This window comes from Diospyros lotus, chromosome 3 (assembly GCF_014633365.1).
Source record: "Diospyros lotus cultivar Yz01 chromosome 3, ASM1463336v1, whole genome shotgun sequence".
In the NCBI taxonomy this organism is placed as follows: domain Eukaryota; kingdom Viridiplantae; phylum Streptophyta; class Magnoliopsida; order Ericales; family Ebenaceae; genus Diospyros; species Diospyros lotus.
The window spans coordinates 40,111,284-40,126,719 of record NC_068340.1 but is presented as its reverse complement, the minus strand read 5'-3'; the positions used below and the strand labels follow the sequence as shown (position 1 = coordinate 40,126,719).

The window sequence follows — 15,436 nt, the reverse complement described above, 5'->3', positions numbered from 1 at the left end:
TAAAGCTGAATGAGAGCATGCATAGAAGTGTTGCCAGATATGGTGTTGGTTGAGATTACTGCCACTGGTTCCATGCTGAAATAACTGGAGGTTCATATGCCACCAAGTCTGACATCTCTTCAGATTATAGGGACCTTTTTCTTTTATGTTCTGGATGGAACTTGGGAATGAGGAGATTAAAGAGTTGATAATGATACCTGCTTATACTGTGGTGATTTACTGGATCTTGAAGTTGGCAGTTGGATGAGTTTTAGTGGTGGGAGTGCCATGATCTTCTCAGTATAGCATAACAAAGGCAAGGGTTTACTGCACTCATTGCACCATGGCATTATTTTTTATATGTCGTGAAAATTTCAGGTGAGACTATTGAATCTACCAGGTTAAAGTGACGCAGTGTGTAGCGCGAGTGTGAAGAAAACACACCAAAATAAATCCTTGAAAGAACAAACTTCAATGGACGAAGATTGGTTTTCAAAAAGACGCAAAAACAAGACTGTTTTGCTAAGAAAACCCAAATAGGTTGCTGAAATTTGTATTGAAAAAAACTTGATTACAACCCCTAACTTTTAGGTATATTTATAGTATTTGGCTAATCCAAATCCATCTAATATTTATAATTAAAATCCAACTAGAATCCTAATAAAAATAAATCCTAAGTAAAAGTCAACTAGAGTCCTAATAAAAATAAAAACCCTAATCAAACATGAAATAGAATCCTAAATCAAGTAGAAACATGAAATAGAATCCTAAATCAAGTAGAATTCTAAAACTTAAGAAGTATTAAAATATTGTTCCAGCATGGTCGGGTCGGCTTTGGGCCGGGTCTTGATCGGTGACCGCATTATTCACCTCTACTTGAGAAGAATTCGTTCTCGAATTATGATCTGGGTATGACAACTCAACATCTGGAAAATATAAAGAAAGATCAACAACATTGAATATTTTGGAAATACCCATATGATTAGGCAAATTCACAACATAAGCATTATCATTGATCTTCTTTGTAATCTTGTAAGGACCATACTTCTTTAGCTTGAGCTTGTTCTGCTGTCCTACTGGAATCCGTTCATTCTTCAAGAATATCATGATTTCATCTCCAACCTCAAATACCGTGTGCTTCCTATGCTTGTCAACTGGTCCCTTGTACTTCTTATTTGCCTTGTGCAACTTTTGCTTGACATCTTCCTGAACTGCTTGAACGTGCTCAGCTAAGTCACTAGCTGCAACATTAAAACCTAGTACCTTTGGCAATTTTACCAAATCCAATGCATGATTAGGAACTTTCATGTATATGATGGAAAATGGTGATCTTCCTGTTGAGCTATGCATGACGTTGTTGTAGGCAAATTCCGCTTGAGCGATGATTAGGTCCCATTGTCTTGGCTTGTCTTTGCAAACATTATGAATCAGATTTCCCGAGGTACGATTCACCACCTTTGCCTGTCCATCAGTCTGGGGATATGCTGTGCTGCTAAAATTCAAAGATGAATCGAACATCCTCCACAAGGTAATCCAGAAGTGACTCAAGAACCTTGTATCATGATCAAAAGTAATAGTTTTAGGGACTTCACGTAGTCGAACAATCTCCTTGAAAAACAGTTTGGCTGTAGCTACTGCATCTGTTGTCTTCTTGCATAGAAGAAAGTGTGCCATCTTGGAAAACCTGTCAGCCACTACAAAAACAGAATCCATATCTCGTTGGGTTTGCGGTAGGCCTAACACGAAGTCCATAGACAAATCTTCCCAAATAGCATGTGGGGCATATTCGGGATGTGTTGAGTGTGTTGAGGGAAAACAAACTTAGAATGTCAACTTTTAGTTTATACTCATCGTTGCTCTAATGGTTGTGTTGATGCGCATTCCTCCTAACCCCTCTAACATTAGGGTTAGCTATTACTCAACCAAAATCATCCTCTTCATCGCTATCTTCAATCACTAGTCTTCTAGGATTAACAAGGACATGATTAATGGGCGATGTTCTCGCCTCGGCTTGATTCACTCTGTTATTTAGGTTCCTGTCATCATCAACTCGTACTAAGGTGCCCAATTGATTGCTGATTTGCTCCAATCGTTGCTGGATGGTACGAGTTACGTCCCGTTATTTTTTGATTGCTCTCCAAACTACGGACAACCTCTGATCACCATAACGAGGTTGGTTGCTACCGTTACTTTCAAGATTGGCCATCTGATTGGTTGATGAACCGCTTTGATACCATTTGACGTAGCGTGTAGCACGAGTGTGAAAAAAACACACTAAAATAAATTCTTGAAAGAACAAACTTCAATGGCCGAACCTTGGCTTTGAAGAAGACGCAAAAAGAATACTATTTTGCTAAGAAAACCCAAATAGGTTGCTAAAATTTGTATTGAGAAAAACTTGATTACAATCCCTAACTTCTAGGTATATTTATAGTGTTTGACTCAAGGTAGTTAAAATCGGGATTTTAAGTGGGATCAAAAAAGGGTTCATAAAATCGAATCGTAAAATCATAAGATTTTAGAGACAATTAAAAATACTCTTTAATTTTTATAAATATATGTTTATAATAACACAATTTTATAAAAAATAAATTAATATCATTTAATAATCTGATTATTCTTTATTATAACTCAAAAGATAATGCTTCCAAAATATAACTCAAAACTAACATGTTGGTATAGGCAATTTAGAGGCAAAATATAGTTTAAAATTCTTTAGAGGATGATTCCAATATTCTCCATTAGATTTAAGTTGCAATTTATACTTGAAGCGTAAAATCGTTTGGGGGTCTCTGAAGCGTAAAATCTTAAAATTATACACTTAAAATCGGGATTTTATAGGATTTTACCCCAAATAAGATTTTACTTGGGATTTGAATCATTTGGGGGTCTCCAAAGCGTAAAATCGTATGAGTAAGATCGGGATTTTAACAACAACGATTTGGCTAATCCAAATCCGTCTAATATTTGTAATTAAAATCCAACTAGAATCCTAATAAAAATTAATTCTAAGTAAAAATCAATTAAAATCTTAATAAAAATAAAACTCTAATCAAACACGAAGTAGAAACATAAAGTAGAATCCTAAATCAAGTAGAATTCTAAAACTTAAGAAGTATTAAAATATTATTCCGGCATGGTCGGGTCGGCTTTGAGCCGGGTCTTGATTGGTGACCACATCATTAAGGGGTTGACTTTGTTTGTAATTTCTTTTTTAGTAGTGAAATGGAACAATTATCTACAGAACCCTTGGTGTGATGCCTAGAAGCTGTTCCTCCCTCTCTTCCCTAATCTTCAGTTTCAGATTATTATATTCATAACCCAGCTTCTGTACCTGTTTTTAGCCCCAAAATTTGTTGTTCCAGACATGCTTTACCTCTAAATTGCCATAAACCCATTACATATCTAAACCCTAGCCTTTTCAACAGTTTTCTTTATCCTTCTAACACTAAAAAAGCCTCCAGTTGGTATTCTCATGATATCCTATCTATCCTAAATCACAATAGTTGTTAGTACTCCATTTGGAATTTTAAATATGTTCTCCTGCCCCTTGCCCTTAATGCTTTAGGTTTATGGGCAGGTAGGTTCTAATGGCTTACCATATTGGTTGGAAGAATTTTCAGCATGAAATTTTTCTTGCCTCTTGCGACCCTTTTGAAAATTTCTTTACTTGTAATCTGTCTATTTCTTTTTCAGAACCTATCTGTCTGACTCATTTATTTTCTTTCTTACCTTTATTATATTTGTGTGATATATATATATATATATATACATATATATTTTTGAAGGGGGGGGGGGGAGTGCGATTTTGTTCACCCCCCTTTAACAGGGGTAACTTTACCCCCGTTAGTTTGGGGGGGTAAAAAGGTCATTTCGGGGGGGTCTTCACCCACCCGTTTCCCTCTCTCTCTCCCCTTCTCCCCTTCCCTTGCTCTCGCCATTGTCGACCCCCTCGCCGCCTTCCGCTGCATTGCCCCGCCTCACCGCGCCTCTGCAACGCCTCACTGCGCTGCGCCTCTGCACCGCCTCGCTGTTGCATTGCGCCATCGCCTCGTGGTCGGCTAGGCGAGGCGGTCGACGCACGAGAAGAGGCGGCGGCGGCGACTGGAGAAGAAGAGGAAAGGGGGGAGAGAGGAGAGGAGAGGAGAGGAGAGGGGGAGAAGTAGAGAGAAGAAGAGGGAAACAAAGAGCAGAGAGAAGAAGAGAGGAGAAGAGGGAAGCAGAGAGGGGCCTCGCGGTCGGCGAGGCAAGGCGATCGACGTGCGAGAAGAGGCGGCGGCGGCGGCTACTGGAGAAGAAGAGGAAAGGGGGGAGAGAGGAGAGGAGAGGAGAGGGGGAGAAGCAGAGAGAAGAAGAGGGAAGCAGAGAGAAGAGAAGAGGGAAGCAGAGGTGTTAGTTTTTCACGAGGGTTATTTTAACCCCCGTTAAATGAGGGTGAACAAAATCGCACTTGGGGGGGGGGGGGGGTTGCGTTTAGGTTGGCATTTTGGAATTTTGGAGTTATGGTTATGTTGCTGCTAATCACTTCTTCCCTCCTAATGAAAATCCTTATTTATTCATCTAAAGCATGTTTAGTTTGGCATTTTATTGTATAATTCCATTTTAATTTGACTAATTTCCAGATTAAAAGCCTTAATGTTTCCTCAAACCTTCAAAAATTAAAAAGATCAATGTTGTGAAATTTATTTTCTTAAACTAGATTGATGTTTCATTGTATAAATCTTTCCAACAAAAAATTGATTGCTATGTTGCAATTTTGGTTTATCGAAAGAGTTCTGATTGACTTTGTCTGAGATGTGCTCAGGTTCCCAGCCGTATTGAAAAGCTCACTTCTGAGAAGCAATTTTATGCAGCTGTACAGTTGCATGTTCAGTCAACACTCATGCTTGAGAGAGAGGGCCTTCAAACGGTTGGTTTATATAATTTTTCTTGCTCTAAATATCAGACTATTTTTTTTTTCCCAATGGAGAGACATCTCTAGTGAAAACTTCAGACTCATTTAACTCCCAAATTAAGATATCTAACCCAAGTGTCATAATTTGTTTCTTTGAGTTCAAACTTGTTCTATATCAGTTTTGATGGGCATGATCAATGTTTAGAAAACTGGACTGGGGTATCGAACCGGAAAGAGAAGAGGTTCATGGTTTAATGGTTGGACTGAGATTGAACCAGGATGTATTTTTATGAAATAAATAAATAAAAATTAATTAAAATGATGATATAAAAAATTAAAAAAAATTCACATAATACTTAATAAATTTAAAAGTGTATTAAGTAATATTATTCTACTATTAGAAAAAATTTATACAACAATTTTAACACAAATATATGATGAAAATAAAATAAAACTCAATCAAATATTTAAATTACAAATTAAAAATTAAACAAAATTATCCATGTATTAACAAAATGATAGATGTATTCAAATAGTAAATATCAACTCCTTTCAAATATCAGTATCAAAACAGAAAAAACTCCTTTCGAAAATCTCAAATTATTAATTTATTATCATATTTTCTATCATTTAAAAATAACATAAAATAATAAAAAGACAAAAATAAAAATAAAAAACCTTGACCGGATCAACCAGTTTAACCGGCCTGGTTCACCAGTCCAACTATGGTTCTTTGAAAAAAAAAAAATGACGATGTTTGCCATGAACTGAACTGGTTTTCTTGCTGGTTCAGTTCAATTCTCATATCACTGGGCATGATGTTATTTTTTCATTTTTGTATTTGGACAATGTTTTGAATATGTGAATTTAGACCTCTTTCACATTTTTTTTTATGATGTAGTGGCATCAACTTTAATTGGATAAAAACCATTGTTACTCCTTGCTTCTCATAATTATTATAGTTGTCTTTTCCCTCATAAAAAAATGGATTTTTAGGGATAAAACATGAAACCTAACTGTTGACATTTCAGTTATCTGAAATGTTAATTTTGGATAATATTTGCAAACTTGTGGGAATCGCATTATAAACATGTTGAGGGGTTACTTTTCATGTTTAATCTTATTTTGGCTAGGTTGGTGCACTTCAAGATGTTCGCTCTGAATTAACAAAGTTACGTGGAGTTCTCTTTTATAAAATTTTGGAGGATTTGCACGATCATCTTTACAACAAGGGTGAATATAGGTAGTTATTTTTGTTTATTATTTCTCCGTGAAGTTTCTTGAATTGCCATTCGTTTACAATACGAACTCCTTAACTTTATTTATGCTCTCTTTATTTTTAGACAAGGGTGAGCCAGGAATATTGCTGGTATTTATTTACATTTGCTTAGGGAGTCTCATTCTGGCCGTGCAATGCAAGTCATATTTTTGCTTTAGATGCTGCATTTAGTTCTATGAATGCTTGCCATTAAATTGTGCTCTTTTCTTAAAAGGCATTTGTTTCATTGCTTAAGCTCTTTACATCTTTTGCAGCTTAGCTTCGTCGAGTATAAATGACAGGGATGATGAAGTGCCGACCACCAGTGTTGCATTTTCAGTGAACAGTTCACAACCTCTCTCTCGAAGAACCAGGCTACTAAAAGGTGACAATCAGTTTGGTGCTTTTGGGCTTGGAGATGGATCTTATAGACCTAGTTCTGTTGATGGGGGGTAAGACAAGAACTTTGAGATACAGTTCTGTAACTGATGTTTTAGCTTTATTTTTAACTATTGGTGGCTCTTATATTTGTTCTGAACTTCTGTTCTACACTGGCATTCATATATATGGTCATATTGTATTACTGATAATATGCATTTGATTGTAATTTCCTTCCATTTCATTCTAAGAGTGCACTGCTGTGGCATTCTATGGTGTGTACACATATAAAAGAGATAAAGAATGAGAAGATTTGCATTATCGCAAATTTTTATATTTAAGATATGAATACTATGAGATACGACAGTACATTGCTTATATGGAAATTTGTATAGGCACATATGGAATACAACTGTTATATATTTTATAAAAGTAATCAGTTTTTCACTTCAATCTACTGAATATATTGAGTTCATGTTTACAATGAAAATCCTACAAGAAAGCAATAATTACTTGCATTCATTTGGTTTTGCATTCATTCACCACCATCTCATGAAACTTCTCCATATGAAGATGGTGTTGAAACTTCATTTCATCATTACTCCGCAAGGGGATATTATCCATTGCCGGTCTCAAGCCCGGATAAAGGAAGAAGATTACGTTAGGTAGCCGACAACCAACGTAAAAGTTAGTCGGATCCAAATAGAAATTCTAGGCAAACTATCTGTTGGGGCGTAACCCACATAGAAATCTAGAATTCATATAGCCGACCCCACATAGTGGGATAAAGGCTGGATATGTTGTTGTTGTTGTTGTTTTTGGATCAAATTTGTTACATTTCTATTTTTGTATCTCAGAGTTCTATTTCAAAATATTCCTTCATTGGAAAGCCTGCTTATGTTTTCCTCATTGTTAATTATTATAAGCCGCATCATGTTATTTAATAACATGTTGGATAACTTGGATTTGTGATGTGCTAAGGTTGAAGAAAATTTGAGGCTGTTCAGTTGTGGAAAACAGTCCTAGTTTTTCAGAAAATTACTCCACAGAAAATGGGAAAGTAGAAAAGTTGTTCAAATACAAAAAATTTCCAAATGGAAATGGAGATTTGGAAAGTCCGGGTTTCCAAAATTGAACTAAACTTGGAGAACTCCTAAAATGAGTTGTCTAAGTTTTCTTTATTAATTTGGAGATTTGAAAAATGTGGGTTTCCAAAATTTTTTCACAAATCATCTCCATCTCCTTCAAAAAAATTAAAACCTCTCTCCTTTTTTTGAACATATGTTCTAATTTTCTAGATTGGAAATTAGTTTCTGTATTTCTAACATTTAAATGGGTTTTCTAAATTTTCTATGGAAAATGAAAACTAGACATTTTATAGAAAGTTGGAGATAGAAAACTGGAAATTATTTTCCACAACTAAATAGCCCTTTTGTGTTTTAGATTTTACATTATCATATTTTTGAGATTAGGTTTTTGAATTTTGTATTTTGAAATAGATATAATGGCTTTACAGAGGATTTGACCTTGGATAGAAATTGGGGGATAATAATTGATGCACCCAACCCCCCTAGTGGGATTAGGACTTTTGGTTATTATTGTTGTTTTTTGCTTTTAAGTTTAATGGGTTTTGTGATAAAAGTAGTTTGAAAGTCATACTTGTTTGAGGATAGATTATTGATGTAAACAAAACAATATGATATTGGAATAACATTGATTATGTGGGTTTCTCTATGATTTCGCTCTTCCCATCTTGTCTTTGCCTCCCTTCTTATTTCCCTGATTTCTTCTTTCTGTTCTCTATCTCTCTTGGTTTCCTTTCCCTTCTTTTTCTTCCTTTTCTGCACATTCTTCTTCATCCCACATCAATTTTTGGTATACGAGCTAACCTTGATTCATCATCATAATCAGTCACAACAATCAAAATACCTCGGTATTGTAGTTCCATCTCCTTTAAACACTACGACTTGTTACCATTCTTCAGCAAGTTTTTTTCCTGTTGCTCAAAGTTATGTAGCTCTGTTTGATCCTTGTACATGAAACCTGAATGCTTTTCATTGATTCATCATTGTCTTACATGTGGCCTGATAGGCAACTGGAGAGAGGGGGGGGGGGGGGGGGGGGGGGTGAGTTGGATTTCAAATATGAGTGAGATTTCAAAACTTGTTAAACTGAAATCTTATTAGATAGTTTTAAGGGTGAGATATGTGCTTGCTCTTTTTAATATGAATAAAATAGATCCAAAGCAAATGCAAGCAAGAGAGGGATGACTCTTTCTGTCTTGGGAGGGAGGACTCTTTTATAGAGGTTTAGTTATGCTTGAAACGAAGCCTATGTCCTGTCTTCTCAAATCTCAATTTGCATGTTTCACTGTGGAAACAATAACCACCATACACACAGCACAATCCCCTAGCTTTGCAGGTGCTAGTAAACCTTCCACAATCGTTGATTCTGCAAGATCCCTTGCTCACAAGCTAGAATACAACAACTCCCTTACTCTCAAGTGAGAATCAATTAACGAGGTCATGGTAACTCACACCTCCATAGGTCAATGATTACAACAAGGGTAGTATATCAAATAAAAAGTGTTTCTCTTCATCTTGTTGTATAATCAAATATCAAATGCTAGAATGAATCGATGTAGGGATAAACAATAAGTTCTCAAATCTTCTGAAATATGATTTCTCAAAAGCTCTTCTTCCTCTCAAGATTTACCAATCAGGCTCAATATCACTTCAAGTGATTTTTCACAACAATTTCACATGAGTAAGGATTATAGATTTTGTTATGATCCGACTTAGACTGTAGTGATTCCCTTTGGGATTCATTTCCTAGTTGCAAATTCATATGGCTGGTCCTTCTAAAATTTTAAAGCAGCTGCCATTTGCATGTCATTGATATACCATCTAACTTTAAGTTTAGCTCTACATATAATGTCGAGGACCTTGTTGCATATAAAGTTCATTCTACTTCTCCAGATGATCTTTTTGTTGACCCATTAATCATTATGGACCTTGATCTAGAGCCCAACATCCCATTACAATCAACCTTTAGTTCTACATACAAAGGTAAAATTGATACTATTTTAGATGAGGGTTATTTTCACTACAGATGGAGATTCAACATTTTCTTGTTCGTTGGTGGATCATCCAGATATAGATTGCATATGAATTACTAGAGAGGAATTGCAATAGCTTGATCTGAACCTATTTGAGGTGCACAGGAGTTTGCATGATCTTCATGTGACAATGTCAAGTTCTTCTGCTCTTGGTGAGTTGGTGTTGACATCAGGTTTAGACCACTGTTTACACACATGCATGGCTGACACTGGCAAAAGATCATCCAACTACTGATCTTATGGTTGAGTGATTTACTCACCTTATGTTGGGTGATTGAGCAGGTTGCGTCTACAAAGCTTCAAGGTTGAGTTTTTTCTAGGATAAGAAATTTTTATATTTTAGATTTAAAATTATCATGTTTCAGAGATTCAGATTTTGGATTTTAATAAATTTTGTGATTGGATTAGTTTGACGAGTCAGTTGTTTTAGGATTTTAAGTCTATAAATAGAGATTATACATGTAAACAAAACAATGATTAATATAGGAATAACATCAATAAGTGATTTTTCTCTCTTTGATTTCTTCTTCTCCCTTCCCCTGATTTCTTATCTCCGTTCCCTCTCTCCCCTTTCTAATTCATCTTCCTTTTTTTCTGCACTCTCTCCTCCGTCCCACTTCCATGTGTCTCCAAGTACTAGGAGTTAGTAGACATATTTAAATTGAAAAACCTATGGGAGATTATACGTACTTTTAATCTGATAAGCAAATATTCAGCTCACAAGTATTTTGGAGGTCAGCAAGTACAGTCTGTTAAATGGTCACTTTGGTTTCTGAAACTCAAATATGCTTCCATAGGCTTCATTGAGAGAAATTCACATCTTTTTTGTTGAAACTACGTCTGAAGCTATATCCAATTGCTATTCTGAGAGAGTGCTTTTTTTCTTCTCTCTGTCCCCCTCTCTCCTGTTTCATTCTTAGTGATACATGCTTTATGAGCCATATCTCCTAATATGTGCTATCTGAACATGCTTTTCAGGTCATCATTTGATGGCCATGATGAAGATGGTGGTGTGGAGATAGGTGAAGTTGCATCAGATGGGCATACTGCAATAAGGGCCAATGGCGGTGATACTACTCCGAAGGATGTGAAATTAGTTTCTCGTCAGATTCCGACTTGGCTTTCACATTCCACTCCTGATGAATTTGTTGTATGTGTGCTGTACATAATTTACAATCATATCTATTACCTTCTAATTTGTTTTGTCTTGTCTTGTTTCTTATGATTTTGATTTTAAATTTGCTTTCAGGAAGTCATGACTAAGAGTAATGTTCCACTTCATGTGAAGTATTTACAAACAATGGTCGAGTGTCTCTATCTACTTGGCAAAGTTGCAGCTGCTGGTGCTATGATATGGTATGCAGTTCTTGATCTGGTTCTTTGCACACTATACCTGTTCTCACCCAAACCAGGCCTTTCTATGGTATGGATATATGAACTATAAGGCCTAGGACTAAATATGTTGTGTATTCTCTTTTAACTAGATTCTGATTGCTTGCATTGAAAATAAGGGTAGGAAACCAACAACAGATTGCTACCAACAATTCAACACTAGTATATATGTTACAATAAGTTTTGGATGCTGTCTTTAAGTAAATGTGATTTTTTAACATTTTAAGTAGTCTTTAACATTGTGCTATGATGATGTGATACTTCCGTGAAAAAGTGAACTGATCTGGATATGAATACCATGTTGAGAAATAATTAATTCCCATTTGGCCCCTCTGTTTTATTGATGACTGATGATGTTGGGTTTTACTTGCTTCGGGGAGCTCCTTTGCAGAACTGATAGTGATCATACTGTGAGGTTAACCTTTGATTGGTATTTCAAAATGATAATTTTTTTAACCTTTTTTTTATAATTTTCCTTTATAACAGCCAAAGATTGCGTCCCACAGTTCATGACATTATCGCTGGCAAGATTAAAGCTCATGCAGAGCACTTTAATTGCTCAAGGGCTGAGTTTGATCGGGTTGCCCAAACGGCTACTGCTGGTCTCCATTATCTGAAAGGACAGTTGGAGGGCTATCAGTTGACAAAGCAGAAGCGGCAAAATGGAATATCATTGACTGGAACGCTATTGGCAGTCAGCCCAGTTTCGCCTGTGATGGCTCCAATGGGAACTGCACAGACTGCAGCCAAGGAACTTCTTAATTCAATTTTTGATACTGTCGTTCGGATATTTGGTAAGATAGATACTTACTTTTTCATATTATTTTTCCCCTACATTGAATTTAAATTTAACCATTATAAATATTCAGAGAAGTAGGATAAGGGCTTGGGTTGTGGTTGTTGTTGTTGTGATGAATGTTCAGAGAACCATGTTATTGTTGGGGAGCTTCTAGAATCAAAATCCTCACAACAAAGTGACATGAACACACCAAAGTCAATGGCGGAGATAAATTGGAACTCTGATCCTGAAGCTTCTCATGGTACTGGAGGTTACAGTATTGGCTTTTCCTTGACAGTATTGCAGGTAGTTTTTCTCGTGTCATGTTTGTTGTTGCTTTTTTTTTATGCAAATATATTGGCTAATTGCTGAATTTTATGTAATGAATTTTAAAAATTTACACGGAGTCTTAAGTACTACTTCAGATCCTTATTCCTCATTTTGTTTGCCCAAGGATATAGACTTAGTCTTATAGTTCAAAAAATATATATTTTTGTTGTTGTAGAGTGAATGCCAACAGCTCATATGTGAAATTCTTCGGGCAACTCCTGAAGCTGCATCTGCAGATGCTGCTGTACAAACAGCTCGACTTGCAAACAAGGTTTCTTCCAAGCAAAAGAGGCTAGTAACTCTTAACTTCTACCTTATTCTTTCTATTTTTGTATGGTTTTCTGTATCCATTTTCTTTGCATACCCAGTTCTGAAATTTCTATTTCTGATTTGAATTTGAGGTTTTCCTGATAAGAATATTCTTGTTGTGTATTTTTGTATATACTCCTATTCTCACACACAAAGGTTGTCCAGGGACATGAAAGTGACTATTTCAAAATATAGTATTGCTTTCGGTAACAAAATCAAGCATGGAGATTGTGCTGGGGAGGTCTTTGATGTGTAATGATCATGAGATGGTGTTAGTTCTGATGGTGATTTGATGACTGCATGTTACAATGAGGAGGACAGGTGGGGCAGTTGCACTTTTATGCAGTTATCAATGATGAACTATCGCACATGGTGGGTGGTGACAGTGATGATTTGGTGGGTGGTTATGCATACTGAGATATGCTACACATGCATTTATAACGCAGTATTGGCTAGGATTATAATATTGGTTTTGATCGACTACAGGAACCAGTAGTAATGGCTAGCTGTAATGTTGCTGACAGTGAACTTCCCAGATTTATTAGTATCATGGTCCACTAATATGCATTAGTGGTGGAGTGGTTTCCTTCTCTAGTGCCTGCAGGGGGGGGGGATAGGAAAAGAGGAAGGTGGTGGTGACCAGCATAGCAACCCCTCTCATGAGGGCCCTTCCTTGCTAGGGAATGTCTGGTTTGAGTGGTAGGCCTTGCATCCATCCTCATTTTGGCTTCATGTGTTTGAGCCATCATGCAACTAGGATGGGTTTAAGGTTTGAACCACAAATCTAGGGGACACAACAGAATGCCTGAACCGCAGTGCTACCACCATGGTGACCACCGGGGGTGGATTGTTGATATTTTTCAAGGCCTCCAAGAAGGTGCACTTCATGTAACACTGGGAAATGATTGGTTTGCAAAGGCACTTCCAGTGACCTTTTCTAGTTTTTTTTCAAATGATGTCTTATTGAGGATAGTGACTTGGCTTTTGCTTTTTAACATGGAAGGTAATATGGAAGTCAACATAGGATAGGAGCCTATTTTTGCAATAGACTGCCTGGAAAAGGTGTATTACTATGACAGGCTGGTGTTGTCTAACACATAAGAGTAAGGTGATATTATCATTCACTTGTTACATTGTTTAGTGGGCAAGATATTTAGATTACCATCTTCTGTCTTCAGAACCAACTGGGGTAATGCTTTGTCTCGGTTAGATATGGTTTAACTCTGGATTTGGTATGGTTTGAAGCTAGGGCTCGATGGTAGATTACAAATATTGAACCTTATGAGTCTCCGTGTCATGTGTGGTGCAGCTGGAGAATAAGGAATATGAGATCTTTTGAGGAGTTTTCAGAGTTCTGTATGTCTTTGAAAGGATTCACGTTGCTGTTTATTAATTTAAATCTTTTGGATGTGGGGAAACACTCGAGTTGATTTTTTTTTGGGGGGGCTTGTAAATCACTGTAGCTAATTGGGTTTGTATATAGCTTTGTATATGTCCCATTTACAACTTGCCCCTCTTTTGGAACCTTTTAATCCTTTATCAATTCATTATTTAACAAAAGGATGGGGTTGAAAATTCTCTCTTAATTATCTTAATTACCCGTGATACCATCTGCCCTTGAATCCTGTTTCCCATTAACTCATCTAGGCTGGATATCGTGGCACAACAAAATGCATAGCTGGGAAGCCGTGGTCAGGCCATTGACACGTACTTGGAACCAGGGTGGACCAATTTATAAGTCAATTAGGGTGTTGGGTGTTATTGGGCATACTTGGGTACCTTTGTGGGCTATTAGGTTGATCTTAGCCTTATCCTTCATGGACTTAAGGTATGTTCTATTTTCTGCCACAAGACTGTTGATGGTTTCCTTCAAACTATCGACGATTATTTGTACTGGAATTGTTGATCAGCAGTTTTCTTCTCAACCATTTCACGCTTAAACCTTCAACCTTTTCATAACCCAACAGTTTTTCGGCGGAATCCAATCATCTATCGATGGAAACAATGCCTGTTCTGGGCTGGTGTAGCAAACTGTCTTCCATTTGGTGTAAATGGTCAACCATTAGTATTCAGTTGCCTAGCCAAGCTGACTGTCTCTGTTGTGCTCACTGTGTTTTGCTTACGGATTGTCAGTTGTTCCCATGGAACTATTGACAATTTACGATTCTAGGAGCCATTTTCTCACTGATTGTCAACTGAGTCTTGAATCCTGTCGATAGTTTTTGGTCTCCTGTGTCCAAATGCTCTGTACTTTGTTCTACTTCTCCCTTTCTGGTTAGGGCTTTTATTTCTTTTGCACTTAGTTCTTCACCTGTTCCTTAGTCTTTTAAGCCTTAAAAGCTCATGGTTTTACTGCATGAAACACCTCATTTAACCATTTCATGTATACTTACGCAGATTCACTGAAATGAATAATAGCACCAACACATCACTGAGTTAATATCCCCTTAAAATTCATTGTTCGAACATCCAACGTGAGGCAATATACATCCATCAAAATGTACCCAAATTCTTCATAATCACAACCAACTTCAATCCCAAAATACAACATGCTTCCATCACAAATATACATCAACAAAATCATCAAAATGAACATGCTCTAAGTGTCTATACACCTCATATAGGCAAGCTTCTATTCTTCATTCCAACCACGTCCACTTGCCCCCTCATCTGAAAAATGCTGAGAATACATGCATTGAGCTACAACAGCTTTGTAAGATCACATGTGCAAGCACAAGCCGTGAAAATGCAACGAAAACCATTTTCCACCATGTACCCCTATAGCCACAAGGCAAACCTGCACATTCCAACCCCATGGTTGATAAACCATCCTAGGCAGCTCCTATTGCTTTAAGTCCAATCTATCTAGATGAGTTTTACACCATATATGTAGCCAAATCAGTTTGTATGCTCATATTAGTGTGCAAAACATTAATCAATGCATAACATACTGCAATGTACCAACTCATGCCTAGGCTATGCACATGTATGAATGAGGGA

The 15,436-nt window shown here is 36.8% G+C and overlaps 1 protein-coding gene across 1 annotated transcript in view; it reads left to right on the top strand.

Moving 5' to 3' along the window:
* LOC127796304 (exocyst complex component SEC8) overlaps positions 1–15,436 on the top strand; it is a 44,633-nt gene that overhangs the window by 8,853 nt on the left and 20,344 nt on the right. The window contains exons 5-12 of the mRNA XM_052328377.1: positions 4,784–4,888; positions 6,007–6,116; positions 6,407–6,583; positions 10,606–10,777; positions 10,877–10,983; positions 11,506–11,813; positions 11,943–12,103; positions 12,303–12,418. Coding sequence (XP_052184337.1) covers positions 4,784–4,888; positions 6,007–6,116; positions 6,407–6,583; positions 10,606–10,777; positions 10,877–10,983; positions 11,506–11,813; positions 11,943–12,103; positions 12,303–12,418 — 1,256 coding nt within the window. The remainder of the gene's footprint in view (positions 1–4,783; positions 4,889–6,006; positions 6,117–6,406; positions 6,584–10,605; positions 10,778–10,876; positions 10,984–11,505; positions 11,814–11,942; positions 12,104–12,302; positions 12,419–15,436) is intronic.